Genomic DNA, 18,864 nt, shown 5'->3' on the forward strand with positions numbered 1-18,864 from the left:
AATAGAAAAAACCGAGGCGAAAGGCAAGGTTTTCTTGGGTAGGTCCTTTAACAAATAAGGGTCGTAAGCCACTCTGGGTGGGTGTGAGGAAAAGGGGAATGTCTTTCACTAAGTGCACTACAATGTTAAAGAAATCAAAGTAGTATTTTAGTAAAACCTGCATCCATCACAAAGGTCAAAAGTTGCTTTTGAAGAAATGCCCTGACAGTGTTGGCTTGCCATTCATGTACAGTTGAACCCGTTTATAAGAGACATGCTCCGGGTAGTGACTCTCGTCTTTTATACGAGGCATCTCTTACAAGCAGGGTATCGCTTATGCATTTTCTTATTAACCCTTATTTCATTGTAGGCACGCTGGTGTCTTTTATGCCCATTTGTCTCTTACATTAGTGTCTCTCTTATAAAAGAGTTTGATTGTACTATCAAACCAAGCCCAGAGGGTCAATCTAATTACTCAGTCAATGTAATGTCGGCTTCGTTTATACAGTGGACTTTCAGTAAATGGAAATATGATAAAAGGAGCTGCTGCTTGAATGGAAGAACTGTCTCTGATATGATTGGTTTCATCCCTGCATAGTGCACCCACCCCAGTTAACCTCTCAGTAAATGAAACTCCTGTTAAACGGAACACTTTTTCCCGGCCCCTTCAGGTTTCATTTAATGAGAGTTCGCTTTACTCATGTTGGCGATCAACTACACCGAGCTAAATTTTCGATTAATGCCTGCAGGTGGATGTGCACTGCTTCCTGTTCACTGACGTGCTGCTTGTCTGCAAGTCGCTGAGCAAGAAAGGCGACCGCGTGAAGGTGATCCGGCAGCCATTCCTCGTTGAGCGGTTGGTTACGTATGAGCTGCGTGACAACAGTGGCCTCATCGTCGTCTACCTCAACGACTTCGGTGTGGCTGCTTCCTACTTTCTCCTCTACACGAGCGATCCGCGAAGCTTCATGGACCAAATCCGCAGAGCACAGGTCTGTTGCTCCAGCTTTCATCATACCCCCTCACATGTTGGGTCTCGTTTTTTATTTGGTGAATCGTTTACCTGTCACAACGGTATCATGAAATACGGCATTTTGCTACCGTAAATAAGACCACACATTTGATTTCCAACTATAGTGGATGAGTTCTACTAAATCGGAATCTAAAATTAACCCTTAATTAGATTTAGGTACAGCACTCATGGATTCAAATACGACTTTAAATTTTTCAGTGTATTATCTAGTATGCACAATCTTTCGAAATAACGTCATCTCGCAGCGAATATAGTATATAAAAATAATGTTGGCTCTCATCGACATGTTTGAATCAAAATTACACTAATACTACATGGACTGAAGCCAGTGAAAACGAAACTGTGCACGTCACGTTGCCCGAAATTGTGTTTTTTCACTCTCTGAGTACTGTACACATTTGGAAACACCTTGTGGATGCAGTGACTCTGAAGACCTATTACACATCATCTCTTTAAAGTGTGTGTGCAGCTATGGTGCATTGCTTTGGGGCAAGTAACCATGGAATTACCCCACTATCAGAGTTTATTACCCTACGAATCATTCGCTGCAAAACTTCTTCGAATACTTAAAGTATGATGGGGTTACAGGCATTTGTCGCATGGTTTGAATTAAGTGCTTTCTTTTGCCTCGCATCTCAACAAGTGTGCTGAAAGCTACACGGGAAGAGATGGCAAAGCGGCAAACAACTGCACTTGTATGTGTCATGGCCATGAGCTCTTTCTTGTGATCTTGGCAGCACGATCACTAGTGTAATTCTACAGTGCATAGCTCTAGCACTACAGAGTGCGGTGCAGGTACGTAGTGGCATCCTTTATTGATTATCGTAGCTATGCTGTGTCCGAATGTTCGATCATTCATCGGTGTGCACTGTAATGGACATTCTTCTTAGTGGGAACTTACAAAGTATCTCACCTCTACTGCTAGCAAGCTGCTAATTAATGTAAAGCATTTACACCTTGGTCTTCGTACTCGTGCAAAGAGCGTAACAGTCTCTTTGCTGAACACTCCCTAACATGCCCATTTGTGCGTAACTTTGCAGGTCCCTGTTCGACCAGTAAGCAAGTGTTTTGGGACGTGAAACCCTAGATATTATTATAATCCATAAGCGACTGTATAAGTAATGTGTACAGTGTACCTTACCCCCTGCCTTTCGCTTGGGTTGACGTGCATCTTGACCGAATCACAGGAACAGTATCGGGAAGCGAAGTCACAGGCGACGAGTGAGAAACCCCAGCTGGGATACCTCCAGGACTTGGACGACGAGGACGATCTGGACATCCCCCGCAGCGCATTGCTCGTCGCCGCCCGCTCCCCACGTTCGTCGAGCCACTCAAGCTTGGTCCATTCACACAGTGGATCCATTGACATGAGCGACCCGGCCTCAGTGGCCTCCATGGCTGGACCACCCGTGCCTTGCCCAACACCGCTGTTTGTGAGTGAAGCATTACACTATTCTGTGTGAACTTCTCATTTGAATGTCTAGTAAAGGAAGGGCCCAAGCCTGAAAGCACTGCGAGGTCAATGTGTCAAATTGTTGATGAACTGCCAGGCTTAAACGAAATAATAGAGACCGATTGCCACTAAACATTGCTTTGTATAAATTCATCATGACTTAGCATGTATATACAGTACAGCTCATTTACTCAAACCTTATTCATTCTAATTTAGTTATTCTATTCTTGACCAAGTGGAACATTTTCATCATATTTAATACTTGATTCACAACAGCCATGCCATGAATAGTTCGAACTACGACGCCAACATAGCTAGCTTTCACGTTGGCAATCAGTGGCTCCACTAAGCAAAAAGTAGTGAAACTTTTTAGCACTATGATCATCATGATCATTCTCCGATTATTGCTGTCTTTGATAGGGTGCCGCAGAGGTGTAGCAGTTACGGTCCTCGGCTGCTGAACCAAAGGCGGCAGGTTCGATCCTGGCTGAGGGGGTCACATTTCAGTCCAGGCGAAATGCTAGAAGTTTGTGCACTGTGCTATGTCAGTGCACTTTAAAGATCACCAGATTGTCAAGATGCCCGGAGCCCTTCAATATGGCATGACTCGCAAACATTTCGTGGTTTTTAGCACGTAAAACTACAGATAATGTGTTGTCATGGATTGACTTCTCAGCTACACCACCCTCACACCTCGAAGGCTAAGGCTGAAGGTTGAAGAAATGTCATGGCTGCTCTGTACATAAATGGTCAATTTTAGAACTGGTTGGTTGCGATTGGCATGGACACTGATAGTCCACTGCTGCAAACACTGGGGCCCTCGCATTTATCGCATTTATGCGTTTATCTCCCACGTGTGACACTTCTCCAGCATTTCTCTCAGTCGAAACAGTCATCTAAGTGTGAGAAATAAGCTAATAGTATGATTGTTGAAACACGTAAAGCTCCATGATCGGCTCCATACCTGCAGCAATTTAAACACGTAAAGCTCCGTGATTGGCTCCATACCTGCAGCAATATTGGTAGTCCGGTAAAGAAAGAAGGCTGCAAACACTTGAAATGTGTTGCCACATTTTGGTAAGCACACAAAATCACAGTTGTCTATAATTGACAGATGCAGCTTGTTCATGTAAGTTATTGTGATGAACAGTGCCAGTTTCAGTCGCATCAATAGCTCTGCTACAAAAACTCGGTGCACTCCATTCGAACCTGCGTCACTGTTTGCCTCCCATAGGAAGACCATACGTGTGAAATTCTCTTATGTACCAACTATTTGTGACACGAGTAACGCACATGCCCACCTTAAAGTGTAACGTTTCAACACTAATAGCATGAAATTGCAACAATAGCTGGGTCTGCTACGTAATTCAAATGGGCTTTATTCATTGTGGGCAAGTGATGTATTATCACAAGCGTCTTAAATGGATTCACATGAGAGAGAAAGCTATGAGGGATGGCCATGAAATGCATGCTTCGTGCAATCATTCATCGGTTTGATACTAGCTTGCAGGTAGAGATCAAAGCACTCTTTGCATTGTTTGTAAATGTTTGCCATGGCTGTCTCAGATTTCCCTCAAAATAAAAAGTGGTTTCCATCTAGCACGAGTCCCTCATAGCTAAGGTGAAGCAGCTAAAGAAATATTAGAACTCCTGTCACTTTGCTAAGCAGGGTATTCTTTTTTTTTTTTGTCAAATACGCGGAGTTGGCTAAATGCCAGGTGAGCTTTCAGGTTGTGTACCTGTCTTGGGAATGTCATGTACCTAGTAGGAGTGTTATCAAATAGCTCAAGCAAAGATAACAATCGCTTGTTCGGAAAAAAACAGTAGACACTAGTGAATTTCATTTTAAAAGAACTGCTCTTTCCACTCGTTTAATTATGCTTTCGTACTTCCTTTAGTTTATCACTTCCAATATCTCAAAGCTCTGTGGCAGGCATCTCCTTGATATTCTAACTAACAAGATTTCACTGTGCTGCTGAAGCAGCCTTGGCCAGACTGCAGGGCTGGTGATGGTATAGCTTCTTTCATAATCTGTGAAGATAAGCCCTAGAAGGTGCATAATGTTTTCAGCATTCTACCAATTATGTCTGAAACGTTGTCTGTTGTCTAACATGCAATAATAAATAAAGGGAATCTATTTGTCTACTACAGCAGGGAGCAGCTGCTGCTGGTGGCCAAGGCCGAGCAACAAGTTTCGAGCTTGGCGAGCTACGCAATCCCAGCATGACTTGCGACGACCTCGATGAACAAGGAAGGTCGCGCAGCATGGAGACACGCACCTCGGGACCAGTCTGTGTCACAGTGACGTCACCGCGGCCTGAGCGGCGGGCTTTCCTTCTCAAGGGTGCTGGCAACAATGCGACGTCGCCCAACACGTTGACTGTGACCATTCCCTTCACCCACCAGCAAGAGGTGGAAGAGCCCAAGGAATACAGGAGCTACCCAACGTCTCCAACCATACAGGTGGGCAGGCTCTATGCAGTGTTGATGCAAGCAATATCATTTACAATGCGATAATGCAGCTCAACCTATTCTTAAGGCTCCTGTACACTCAAGACTTTCCTGACATGTGCACGCAAAACGATTACATTTTGTCATGTCAAGCCAGTGATGCTATGCCAAGCGCAAATCGTGCTCCCGTGCACTCGAACCAGTTACAATGCAATGACGCGATCCCAGCTGGAGAAGCACATGCACAGTAATGCAGAAAACAACACATCCCACCGTCTGTAAGGAGCCCACATAACAGCCCATGAAATAGCTTCCTTTGCATGTGGGTCCAGTGCAGCTGTGCGTGCTCAGCCCACAACATTGTAACAGCTATTCAAAGCCAGGCAACATCCAAACGAGCCAGAAACTATCGGTCTCTTTTGGGAGCTACTGGACTCTAAGGGTGGTACTTAGCCTTTGTGATGTCTCTATGTTATGCAAAGATGTTAAATCGCAGTATCTCTGAGCCCTTAAAAGTATATTGTTTTTGTCGCGCAAGACAAACACGGCAGAGGCTAAACCTGCACCTTGTCTTTCTTCTGTGACTGCTTGTCCGACCATTTTTGTCATTCTTCTGTGCTAACGTAGCCTGCCTCTAGCCTCCCTCCCCTTTACTTGTGACAATAAGCATGCAGAAAAAGCATTTTCTCATTAGAATGTTGTATGTTCTTCAAACACCTTTCCTTTAACTTATTTTGCAGGTGCCAGTCATGTCATCACTGCCTCCTAAGAGCCTCTCGCCGACATCCCGCTTTGCAGCCGTCTTACCGCAGCCTTTCCCGGGTTACAACCAAAGCGGCGCGAGCAAGCCGCCGCTACTGAAGACCAAGAACGTGTCAGGCCTGGTGACTCACAGCGCTCCACCCAGCGAAGGCCCGAGCCCTGTGCACAGCCTTGAGGGTCCCAAGCTCCCTGAGGAGGCCGTAAGTCCTCCCGACTCTGAGGACGAGAGTGGCCGCAAGCGCATTTCCCGAAGGACGTGCCGCCCAGAGAGACGACACCACACGGCTGACTCCTTCGAGCACCTGAAGAACCAGCGGGACCCGTCGATCCACAAGCGCTTGTCGTGGAACTGTGGACAACAGCACGATGCATCATCTTGCGTGTCTGGCACATCCAGCCGCCTTGTGCACACGTCGGATGCTTTCCTCAAGAACAAACACGTTGCCAAGTGTCTCAGCAGCGAATCTGTCTACAGTTCTAGTGGTGTGAGCAGTACGGGCTCCCTTTTGTTTAGCAGTGCGGGAAGTGGCGATGCCTGCGATTGTTGCTGCGATGCCACCGTTGTGGGGCCAACGGACGACCAAAAGCGACTCACCAATGGCGACGAGGACGAGGTGCAGCCATCTTCAGCCGAAGGGCACCACCAGCTCAAGACGTTAGGGGCACCTGGAGATTGCATCAAGATCGACGTGAGTGAAGTGAAGGACGGGATCTCCTCGGTGCAGATAGTGGGTGCGGAGGGCATGCCAGTGGCCCCCGGCAAGCCGGGCAAGCCATCCCGCTCAGATCTGCAAAAAATGAAAGAGTTCCTCCTGAACAGCCGCTCAGTGGAAGCATCGTGAGTTGTTTTTATTTGTTCTTAGTCTCGCAGCGCATTTGGAACACCCTGTGTTCCCACGCCTGAGGAATTTGTTGTTTGGTCAACTTTAAGTGCAGTAGTTGTCTAATTTCAGCTTACAAGCCAGGCACCTTCGCTGTGCCGTTCTATCTTGTTTGCTTGAGTCACTTGCTTTGACCTTCTTGAACAGTGTGGAAATTTCGCTGCTGTGCAAGTAGCAAAATTGCAGTTCTGTGCAGCATTATGCAGTTCTCACGATCTTACACGTGAGCCATCATCAATCATACTGGAGATATTTAGAAGGTTGCTCGCAGCATTGGGGTAATTGCAAACGACAAGCAGAGCACATAAATTTGTTGGTGGCAATCGTGTCTGGAATATAGACACCCCTGCCCAGCAGGGAATTGGCCAAATTTAAAACAAAAGGTTTCGTACCCTTCCTTGCAAGAAGGATTTGTTTTGTAAGGTATGCATGTGGCCATATAACGGGCACATGCATACCTAACAGGTGTTGTTAGTAACATTAATGACCACAGGCTCTGGTTCTGGTTTCTGATTAAATGCCCAGTCCACGACTTTTGTGTCTTGAAGCAAAAAAGAAGAAGTAAAAAAAATGAGCAGTGTTCCTCTCATGAACAGCAGGTGCTTTCCAAGCAACGGTAATTAGGGCTACGGCACTGCTTGGGAACACTAGAACCCGATAGTTAAGCCTGACAGTGCCTGCACATTTACCCTTTGTATATATATATATATATATATATATATATATATATATTGTAGAATTAAGTTTGTCAGGCGATTCTATTTGAGAAAACCGTTTTCTTAAGTTTTTTTTGTGCGATTGAAATGTGACTAAAAGCATTTTTGTTGTATACACATAAAAGCATTTTTGTTGTATACACATAGTTTGTTAGGGAGTAACATTGAGCAAAATCCTAAAGAAAACACTTATAAGATTTTTTTTATAAAAGCCATTGTATCCCACCGTGCGCACACACATGAACACAGAGTTATATATTTGTCCTGAATCAATGGCATGAAATGGAAACGTGAATGTAAACACTCGTAGAAACGTTAAATGGAAACACTCATGTTTCTTTGTGCTGCAACATAAGACCTGTGTATTCCAACTGGCCAATCAGCTTGTTCTTTGTCCGGCCCACCAGCCTGTTTTCATACTTTTCTTATGTTTGTCTGTGCAAGTTCCTACTCTCTACTTTGCCTCTTTTTTTTTGGCTTGTTTATATTTAATTTTTACACCTGTGTGGCCTTACAAAAAAAAAGTTTTGGCAATTTTTCTGGTTCTGTACCGTCTATTTGAAAGCAGCACCTGGTTTTTGTTGGGTTCAGAACATGCTAACTCTGTACAGCACACTCTCATTAAACGTAACCTGAAGGGACTAAAAAATAGTGTTCCATTTAACAGGAGCTCGGTTTAATTCAAGATGAACCAGGGTGCAGAATACAAGCTGAAAACCAATCTTGTCGAAAGCACTTGTTCCATTTAAACACAGTTTTGTTTAACAGAGTTTCGTTTACTGAGAGTAAGCTGCATACACTTGAACCGTAATATAACGAACCCAGATATAACAAAATTTTGGTTATAACCAAGTAAAGGAAGAATAGCCTTGTAATATAGTGTTAGTAATATACTTTTATGATGAGTTTTTGAATACCGTATTTACTCGCATAATCGGCGCACTCGCATAATAGGCGCACCCCTAGTTTGGTCGTGGAAAATTCAATTTTTTTTTAATTCCGCGCATAATAGGCGCACCCCGAACTTGGCCGTGATCAGAAACGATTCTACCCCCCAACGGTACAGTTGGAACGCGGTCCCCGTACCCTGAAGAAAAAAAGAAGGCAAATCGACGAGCAAATAAAAAAAATTCGAAGTGTAACGACCTAACCAACGTGTTTGTCGAAATAAAACTTGAAAAAAAAAAAAGCGTCCGTGAGCGAAAAAAAAAAACGGCTGTTCCATCAATTACTGATACCCCCCAAATCGCCGCGCTTTTTGGAGGTCACGTGTACAACGCCGGGGGCTCGATCGCCATCACCACCATCAGAGAAAAAGAAAGAAACGCCATTTTGCAAGCGGTGTGCGTATGTTGTGGTCGTGTATTGAACTTTGGTTCCACCATGGGGAAGTACGCGAGGAAGTCGTCAGGAAAAGCTTCAAGAAGACGGGTATCTCGAACGCACTGGATGCGAGTGAGGATGACATGTTGTGGGTTGCGGATGATTCGGACACCGAAAACGAATCCCCGCTCGGTGAGGATGAATGTGTGATCTCCGACTCGGACTCCAAATAGGGAAAAGGAGGAACAGCTACGACTTTTGTGTAAATAAATTTTACGTGTGTGTGTGCAGTTGACGGCTCTCGCTTGTTCATTAAAAGGTACGTAGGTATGTTTGTTTTATGCTGAATTAATTGGTAAACGATAAAGTCGCCTTTTACTTGACAAGTGTGCAGATTTAAAGCGCGAGAACCGAATTGAAAAAATTTTCGAAATTTACCCCGCGTAATTGGCGCACCCCTAACTTCGAGCCGGATTTTCTGAAAAAAAAGTGCGCCTATTATGCGAGTAAATACGGTATAATGAACTTATTTGCATTTAAAATTGAACTTCATTGTAGTGAGATTTGAATGTATCTCTCAATTGCAAGAAAGAGTTAGGTATACTTAGAGAAACAAAGGGGCAGGAAATGAAATGAACACATACATTTGTTTGCCTTTTTCGTCACAGTGCACTCTGTGCCTGCTTTTCTAAGCCCCTCCTTGTCCTTCTTTCCCGTCTGCTTGTATTATTCTAGTGAGGTATGACGTCATTAGTCACCAGGGGAGAGACTGCACAGACACGAGATGGGACCGGTCCTCATCATTCATGGCTCGGCGAAAGAAAAACAGCAATTGTATAGCCTTCACTGTTAGTTACAAACTGTGCCCCCCCGGCCACGAGAGAGGGCATTTGCATTCGCCGTTCTCCGAGGTGTCAGCCACTGGAAACGGCGTCTCACCGCTGTTCTCGTCTACATATCTCTACCACGGCGTGTCGACAGCACTCTGCAACGGCGCAGTTGAATGATGACCACATTGTTACATTCGTTTCCGATAGAGTGTCTCGAACGGCTTGAGCCGAGATTCTTTCTCTGTTTTTGGTGCGATGATGCCGTTTCGATGGCACCACTCTGACACAAGATCCTGTCCCTGTTTCGTGTTGCCATTTGCACTTTGCCATGTGTGTGTTTGTGCATTTGTGTGTGTGTGCGTGCAGCAGTCTGCTAGCAAGGCTGTTCCACTGGTGTAGTAAGTACCTGGTCATTATACCTAAACACTATGCATAAGGTGTTAACTACCTGTGTATTCCTTTGCTTCCCGTACTTACGATGGCCAAGAAGCAGATTACGCAGACGGTCAGTCCCATAAGCAAAACACTTGCGCAGTAGTTGCAGTCGTTTCGACAGGTCTCTCCTTTCTTACTCTCGACGAATGTACTGAGTGCACAAATAATTTTAACTCTCTCTCAGGTGAGCCAGGCCAAACACTTTTAGTATTTCGTGTTGCTTTTACGATTTTTTTAAAATTAATTCAGAAGCTTTCCTTGGCACGTGTTCAGCACATTTTGTTAAAATTTTCGAGAATCAGCTTCTGCTCTTCAAGCTTATTTGATTTATTTGCTTGCGACAGGGTCGGAAGGGCATGCGCCGCTCGAAGCTCAGTGTTTAGTTTTTCCTTCTGTCTCGGTACTTGCACTATGCTGCAACAGCATAAGGCTTGCGTCACTCTTGAAAGATTGCCGCATTACTGAATCCTCTCATTCTCAAACCAGAGTCTTATCTAGCATACATGGTGCTCGAGGCAGGTGCTTTTTTGCGTTTTCACACGTCACACTGAGATTCTATGCAGCAAACTCACGTGACGTGCAATTTACACAGAACTTTGGTTGCGCACCACTCTGTGCTCTCGAGAGCCTGCCACTCTGTCGTCTCGTTTCACGTTTCGGATGCTTTTTGTAGGTACCATTATATATGTTACGTGCCCAACAGTCCGGAGTAGTAGCGCTTTCCTTTGTTTTTTGCCATCTCTCTTTTTTTTTTCGACCCTTAGGCCATTTATCGACTACTGCTCTAAATGCACGTTCACAACTCTCTAAGACTACGCTTCCCAATCTCCGAGCAGTCTAATCACTCTCAGCTGTACCACGGTTTCGCCTTGACCGTAATAATTGAAAAACGAAAACAAAAATTGAAGCTCTGAGACTAGGTGCATTGTTGTGCTCCTTCGCACTCGTCTTTCGCGCTCTCTTGAAATGTACTTTCATCGTCCAGCAGCCACCGCCATTCTTGTTGACATTGCTCTCCTGAACGCTGCATGCCGAATGCTTTCCTGTCTGAAATATTGTGTGCTCCAAGGCATTTTCGATGGACGAATGCTGCCCACATGGGTAGTAAAGAAACTCGACTGGCCATGATAATGGTGACCGTTAATTTCTTTGAGAAAAGACTGACTTACCTACAATGTTGTAAAGCTGCAATGGTATCAGTAAAGAGGACACACTTTTGCCTCTTTTGCTCCCTTTTTCCGACGAGCTGTGATACAGGTCATCAAATAAACAAGACACGATTCATAGCTGCGCTGACAATAGACAGGTTTTTGTCGTGTTCCGATGAACGCGAATTGTCGTACAGCATGTAGATGTTCACTAGGCAGCAGGCTGCAAGAGCGATTTTTGCATTTGCAGGGAACTGCTTGTGCTGTTGTTGCCAGCTTTCTATATTGTATAGATGCCGATGCCACGGTGACTTTTACACTGTAAGCATCTAGTGTTTTCATAGACCTGTAGCTTAGTGACCTGTCCCCAGTAGTGGTTCTCGGAGTTGTTGTTATGAACAAAGGTTCTTAAAGCACTTGACTGTGTACAAATTAGAGATCTTCATCCTCCCCGCTCCTCTCGGCCGACTGTCACTATGAAGTCGGCCGCTCGTAGTGTGCACCATTGCCCTTGTGGAGTAACTCTGTTAATCTTGCGGCTGCGTTGACTTTGTATTTTTTTGGGGGGCTGCAGTTGGCCATGCTTTTCGGTTTTTATTTTTGTATGCAATTCGTTGCGACTGCACATGTTTGAGACTGTTTTCTTTTTTTTTTATGCAATGCATTCAATGCTGTAACAGTTGTCACTTGATGCATGAAGTCCAAATGAATTTTGTCATTTTGGGAGGCATTTCTACATGCCCCACTGGCAAAAGTAAATATATTGCTTCTCGTTTTCACTCGTATGTGGCATTGGCGGTTGCTGATAAAAATTCTGAGAAATTGTCGGGCATACTACAACCCTGGTCGCCACGTATGGCTTGATTGAACTGAGTACATTTTACCAATTGTGAGCTACCACTCGTCTCGTGTGCGATTGAAATTTCCATTTAAATTACTTATTCATTTGCACTGCTAAACTTTTTCAGTTCATTTAAAAGAGGTTCATCTGTTTTATTCTTGACTTTGCAGTCTTTATGCCTCTTTTTGCCTGCACTACAGTTTCTCTTCTAATGAGTCACCCTCGCGATGAAGCGTATTTTTGCTGCCATGGCGCCCTTTTCTCGGCACATAGCTCAAGACACTGAAGCACAGTGTTCCCTTTGGGTAGACTCAGGCACACTATCACCGCATCTCTTATAGAATGCACTGGCACCTGGTTTAGACATAGCTATACTGAGCACCTTGCTTTCTCAACCTGAGGGTTGTTAGTGCCCTATCGCAATATGTCGGAGGTCGGTGTCCTCCAGAGATGTGCTGGCTGTGGTCTGAAGCACACTGCTCACACTGCTTGTAAATCAAGCTTAATCTGCTCAGTTGGACAACTTTTCTTGTAATGATAAAGGGGGTCTATCTTTTTTGTACTTTTACGAATTCGATCTTAGCTTGACTCTTTTTCTGGGTAACATTCTATTGACAGCCTATTCCAAAGGCATCAGTAGCACACACTGTGCAAAATAGCCAAGCGAACATCCTTTCTTTTCTTCATTGTTATTTTTTTAGTGTTGGTTTGCTGATTTTAAAACACCCTCAAACAATGAATAATGGGGCAGGCAGCATTGGGCGAGTACATTCTTCACAGCAGTTCTGCATTGGACCAATCGGTTTGTGCAATCTGTGCACCCGACGCCATTTTGCAGATGCGCTTTTATTAATATAGCCCGATGGATGCCATAATGATTACCTGAGCCGTAGCAGAGCACCGTGCCTTTCAGACCATAGACAAGCAGACACCTTTGTCAAGGCATGCACCAGGTGCGATGGAAGCTATCAGCATGATGTGTGTGGAAGCTGTAAAAAAATGTTCAGTTGTATTGTGGTGTACATAGCGTGTGTGTCTAATACTGTTTTCCTATGTGGGCTATTCCTCGGAATGCCATTTCTCTCTGGTGTTACTCAAGGGTCTGCCAATGTACATGAACCTGTATGCTTTTCCGGAGGTATCTTGTGTCTGTCATGCCGTGGGAGTTCGGGCGTGTCGTCTGTTGCACCAGTTCACGCACCCAGTAGCTGCAGTATTGTCTCTATGTGGCCAGATCTACTCTTTTTTTTTTGCCACGTGGAAGAGCTTGCCAGTGTGGATGTCACGAGACTTGTTTCATTATGTGCTTGCTACTTCCCCAGTGTTCTTACATATCCCCTTCATTTGTGACTTTTTCTTGCTTTTCGTTGCCTGTGCGATTGTGGTGTGGCAACAACCCACTTTCAAGTTAGGTGCAGCAGAGCTCCTGCAGGGCAGCGCAACAATGTTGTTGCAGCTTACATCTGGCAGACATGAGCGTCGCTACTGACCAGCTACACTTTGCAACTAGCTTGCCACTCTTGCCTGATGTGTGCGCCAGGCTGAGCCGGTAAATCTGGAATGTCAGCTGCTCTTTCATAGCTGAAAGTATTGGGCGTAATAATTAGAGTGCATTGGTACACCATTACTGCCACTTGCCAGATCTGTGCACGCCATCATGCGCAGTGTATCTATGGTGATCGCAAAACCAGTAGGAAGCTGTTGTACTTATGGCAGATGGTAGCTATACAATGAAGAGACCTTCCTCTAGAAAAGGCCAGCCCAACACTTATTGTATGGCACTTACTAAGCTGGCGCGCAAGATTCTGCAAGCGTTGCACAGTTATTGCTTCCTCGCGTTTGGCGTAAACTTCTTTTGGTTACATGTATGTTAATTGCAGTGATTCGTAGACTTCACGCCTTAAACGCTGACGCAGGGTAGAGTTAAATAAAGTATAGCTAGTTCTTCACGATTTGGGACTGGGCAAAAGAACACAGCCTGTGCTTGAGACAGCAATGTCCACATGCCCACATTTTTGTAATTGAAAACATTGCCGAGCTGACTAAACGACTGTGCTTCTGAGTACAGATGCTTTGTGATACGCGATATCGCATGCATCTTCCATTTAATTTCTGCACCTATCGTCAAAAGGCATAGTGCTAAATTGTGTGCGAGCAACTCTAGCCTCTTGATAAAACAGCCCCGCCACAGTGGTCTAGTGGTTAAGGCTGCTGACCCGCAGGTCGTGGGATCGTATCCCGGCTGTGGCGGCTGCATTTTCTGTGGAGCTGAAAACGCTATAGACCCGTGTGCTCAGATTTGGGTGCACGTTAAAGAACCCCAGGTGGTCGAAATTTCCGGAGCCCTCCACTACGGCGTCTCTCATAATCATATGGGGGTTTCGGGACGTCAAACCCCACATATCAATCAATACATCTCGATAAAAGAGACGATGCCTAAAAAAACACCCTATTCACAAGAGATGCAAGACTTTAGTTTGATTCATTTGCCGCAGTGATGTACCTTACGTAAAGCATGTAACAGATTGATGACGCGAGCAGTTGTTTAAAACCAATATTTAGGTGGCTAGTTGAGGAAGAGGAGGGTGGGGGAACACGTGTGCAAAACTTTTAACATCGCATTTTTCCAGCCTACTTGAAAACATGGCTCAGGTATCGGATAAAAGACCACATTAACGGTCTCCTCTGTGAGTGTGGGCATGCCATATTAGCCAAAAGGAGAGGGGACTATTCACTGCGATTGGAAGAATGAATGAATCCTGCATGTTTTTGTTGAGATTGTCGTTTTCTGTGTCCGCCTGTGTGCATGTGTGTGTCCAGAGATCGGCACTCTGCTTTATCCTCAGAATGCTGTATGAATAGCGGGTCGCTGCGCCCGTGTGTACATAGCCTTATAAATATGAAGTTGTTGGCGTTTCTTCGCTTGGTCCATAAGCGATGATGTTATCAAGTCTGTTTGTCCTCCCATCTCAAAGAACAAATGGGAGATAATTTTTTTGTTTCTTCTGCGACTGCGGTTGCGCAAGTGTACAGCGTACTTAGAATAGATAGATATTTTATTTTCCTGAGAATCATAATTTTTTATCATAATTTATTGCAGTGTGTAATTAATGATGTTTAGATGGTATGTGTGAGGAGAGAGAGATACATATATGTTCATTATATATATATATATTATATATATATATATATATATATATATAAGGTTGTCTTAAAACAGGTCAACCATATTGCTATTCTAGCAGCGTGATGAAGTCGACGTTTGGGAGATATACATGTATACATATATATATGTAAGTATATATACGTGCTACACATGTATGTTGGAAGCAAAATCATAAAAACAAAAACCTGTGCGATGCTGGATCTTTCCTGTATTAATTTGAGATTCGCACCGGGCATTGATCTCGGAGCGTGTGTAATCGTGGTTGAACTGTTAGTACAAAAAAAAATGTACGAATAAAAGCTGTTTTGCCTAAAACCATGTGTTCATTTGTAGCATGTGTGGCGTCTACTGTTGAACTGCTGCCGTGCAAAAAAAAATGTTACACAGATGCAGATCCAAAGCACATTTTGGCATCTGCATTCGAAGCAGCTTCACGTACAGGTTCCAAAATGTGCTAACATTCAATTCCCGCACAACCAACTTCACCTCGCATTATGTAGTTTTGGAATGGCATGCCTGCTCAGCGAAGACACTGGAAACCGTGTGGCTCAAATATGAAAATGAATGTTTGACGTGACTGAGTTGCACTTGTTCATGGTATTGAACAATGCACTTTTCAACCTATCGAAGTGTCTGTTTGGATTATGGTGAAATTAAGTGCAAATAATGGTTTTGCACACTATCTTTGGCAAGATGACGGTTGAGGAGGCTCGCAACAGCATCATAAGTATGAAAAGAATATTTATAATGCTTATTTTCATAGCCGTGCACCAACCTCCACATCAAAGGGAGAGGGTGTAGGTTTATAAAAGCCCCCCCCCCCCCCCAATTATAGTATGAGACTGCTTTTGCCCCCCCCCCCTCCCCTCTTCGTTTTTATATAGGGGCCACATCTTGTTTGGATAATGGTACGATCAACGAATTTGTACAGATTGCTCAGATGGAGTTACATATAGTCTGATTTGTTACACGAGTCCGTGCGGTACTCCTGACAGCAAACGAGTTTGTACAGACGGCTTAGATGGAGTTACTGAAAGTCTCATTTGTTACACGAGTCCCATGTTGGGCAAGACACTTGCCACGCCTTGAACTTCCCGTGCCACTCGTGACGACATAATAGGTTTACCCGGCGTTCCTACGTAGTTCCGAATCGGCAAAAATGAAGCATATTGTCCTCTGTGGAAGTCGGAGACCTGACATACGAATCTACAGAAAATTTTTTTGAGTTAACGTGACCAAAACATACAAAAAGACATCGAAATTTGTGACGTCATCATGGAGGTTCCGGCGGAAAATTTAAATGAGAAACATTTGGCATTGATGTCCTCGTCTATTCATAATCATGAGGCGGTAAAATTAAGGACACTACTATTTCCAGAGTATAATTTATCGGTTTATTTCATTTTATTGTTTCACTTTAGTGTCTCTTTAAGCAGGGGTGGGCAAGGGGGGCTAGAGTGCCCTCCCTCCCTAAAAAAACATTTTCACCTGCCCCCCGTGTTGCCCCCCCTCCAAGAGAGAACATAGTTGTAACACAATGGCTGTTTCCCGCCTCCCTGCCTTCCCCCCACCCTGAAGGAACTCAGTTGTCCTGGGTACCAAGCCCCCCTCTCAATAGAAAAATCCTGGCGCTAGGCGAAAGCCTCGCATGTCTCGTGAGTAAAAAAAAAATTGTTATTCGGCAGGTGGCTTGATTACGAATTTATCAGTTTAATTAATTTTATTGTTCACCAGTTTATTCATTTTATCGTAAAAGCCACACGACCTCACAGAAACATGAAATGAAGCTAGAAGCAAAATGTCACATGGCTCGCAGTGATGGAAGTGCTGCTCCAATTGCTCCAAACTACTCCAAAAGAGAAATGGTGCTCTATGCTGCTCCGAAGTGTGATATTTGCTAGTAACTACTCGAAACCTGCTCGGAAAGGATGTTGGCCAACCAAAAAGAATGAATTTGAACCAAGGGACCTTCGCGTGAGCCTAAGCGAAACCAAAAGCAAGCTGTATGCACTTTCATCCTTGTGTGCTACTGAATGACGTAAATCCAGAAAAATATCAAGGGGTGACACACATCAGGCCATGGTGTCTAATTCGTAATCTCAGTATGGGTTGTACTTTTATTTATGAAGGAATTAAATCATGCTTTGAAACAAAATTTTACAGAACGAGCGTGGAGTACGAGCTCGAGCTATTGCATAGTTTTCTATTCGGTTTCTCTTTTTTTAACACCTTTTTTTTATTTCAATAGTTCACACAGCTGAGGGGCATCTAACAGAGGCATATATACGCAGTAAAAGACACAAAAGATTGATATTGCTACGCTTAACTGTTAACTCAATTATATCACGTGCTAAAGCTAAATCTCAAGCGGGACACTCGCAAGGGTTGTCCTCCTCAGCCTGAACACCAGAAAAGTCCGAACTCTCCTGGCACCCCTCCCGCGGCCAACTATACTGCTTGTATACTAGCTGCATACTAGCATAGGGCATGTTTATTAACAAATAAAAATATTTATTAGATACTCAAGTGTTTTTTTTTTAGACTTCATCAGTCGTTAGGAACATGTACCTGTTCCGAAAACAGCAATAGCAAACCGCATTTTTTTTTTCTGCACGGAAATACTTGAACCTGCTCCAAAGCACCATTTTTTATGTTCCAGAATATGCTCCAAAAAGCAAAATGTCGCTTCCATCACTGGACTCGCCAAAGTGTCGCCATCGACGCGTGTGTAGTCAAGCTACGTTACAGCCGTCATTTCATAGCGTCATCGTGACGTCTTCGTCGCCTGATCACGGATGTATGAAACACCGTGTCAGGGGCAGAGGCCTTCGGATGTTAGGGGAAGGGAAGGGGCAAATCGATTGAGAATGTCGAAGTGGTTTAAGGGGACGCCGAAAAGGTTTCAGAATTCTACAGTAGCTTCAAGGACTTGCATTGCTGTCGTCAGAGTAGTAATTTTTTGCGCAGTTGTTACTGCAGAAGCTTTAGAATACGCGAGAGAAAAGTTCGTCTTGCTCAGGCCACCAGAGATCGTCGAAAGTGGGGGCGTTGAAACCTACGCCATCCTCGGTTCCTTTGGCAGAGTTGGCGGAGCTTTGCTGTACTCAGACAGAAGGTTACCACCGCTTACTGATTCGAACTACTGCAACTTTTTGTGACGAAGGCTCAAGTAAGTATATCGGAAGTGAAAGTTCTGCAATCGGATCATGATATCGCAAATAACGACAACAGCCGAGCGCTGTACGTTAACAACCGTATCCCGCATCGCCTCGCTTCAGCAGTGTCGCTGTTGGAGATAATACAGTGTACCGAGGATGACGTCACCGCGTTCGCTGATCATCTCAAGAGACCGTACGTGAGGCCAGAGCTTTCGTTCTTTGCCTAACAGTGCTGTTTTCCTTCACTTTTGAGAACATCGTTTTTCGAATTCAGCAGGAACCAAGCTGTCATTACAGATTTCAGTTAATTTTTTTTTACATTTAGTGAGCGTTTCGTGAGGCCATAGTCTTTTTTTGTGCTTTTCTTACCATTCATTGAAAGGTGATGTCACTACGGCCCACCTTCTTTTCTCTTCATTTTCTTTTGAGAGATAGTGGTGCACCATCCACTCGAGGCAGCTCAAGCATGCCATAGTTGTTTCTGCGGGCTGAGTCGTTGATCTTTGCCGTATCCTGGACTTTTTTTTTTTTAATGCGGAGTATTTCTTAGTCACTCGATGTCGCGGGGAAAGCGTTTGTGGCAGTGGTGGTCGATGGGGCTGGCCATGTTGTCAACTCAGTGACGGCGAGGACGAAAGACCCAATCATTGCGGAACAGGTGGCCATCGCCTTAGCACTCAAGATGGAT

At 44.4% G+C, this 18,864-nt stretch overlaps 1 protein-coding gene across 6 annotated transcripts in view; it reads left to right on the forward strand.

The window, feature by feature from the left end:
- Window positions 1-15,333, forward strand: part of LOC119182883 (pleckstrin homology domain-containing family G member 5) — a 759,199-nt gene extending 743,866 nt beyond the window's left edge. For 4 of the 6 annotated variants that reach the window (XM_075889871.1, XM_075889872.1, XM_075889873.1 and 1 more), the window contains 5 exons: window positions 729-971; window positions 2,200-2,445; window positions 4,617-4,928; window positions 5,657-6,516; window positions 9,334-15,333. In XM_075889871.1, coding sequence (XP_075745986.1) covers window positions 729-971; window positions 2,200-2,445; window positions 4,617-4,928; window positions 5,657-6,516; window positions 9,334-9,343 — 1,671 coding nt within the window. In that variant the 3' untranslated portion in view covers window positions 9,344-15,333. Of the gene's footprint in view, window positions 1-728; window positions 972-2,199; window positions 2,446-4,616; window positions 4,929-5,656; window positions 6,521-9,333 lie in introns of those variants that run through there. The other 2 variants (XM_075889870.1, XM_075889874.1) reach the window with 1 other exon arrangement.
- The last annotated feature ends 3,531 nt before the right edge of the window (window positions 15,334-18,864 follow it).

This window comes from Rhipicephalus microplus, chromosome 3, assembly GCF_043290135.1.
Source record: "Rhipicephalus microplus isolate Deutch F79 chromosome 3, USDA_Rmic, whole genome shotgun sequence".
Classification (NCBI taxonomy): Eukaryota; Metazoa; Arthropoda; class Arachnida; order Ixodida; family Ixodidae; genus Rhipicephalus; species Rhipicephalus microplus.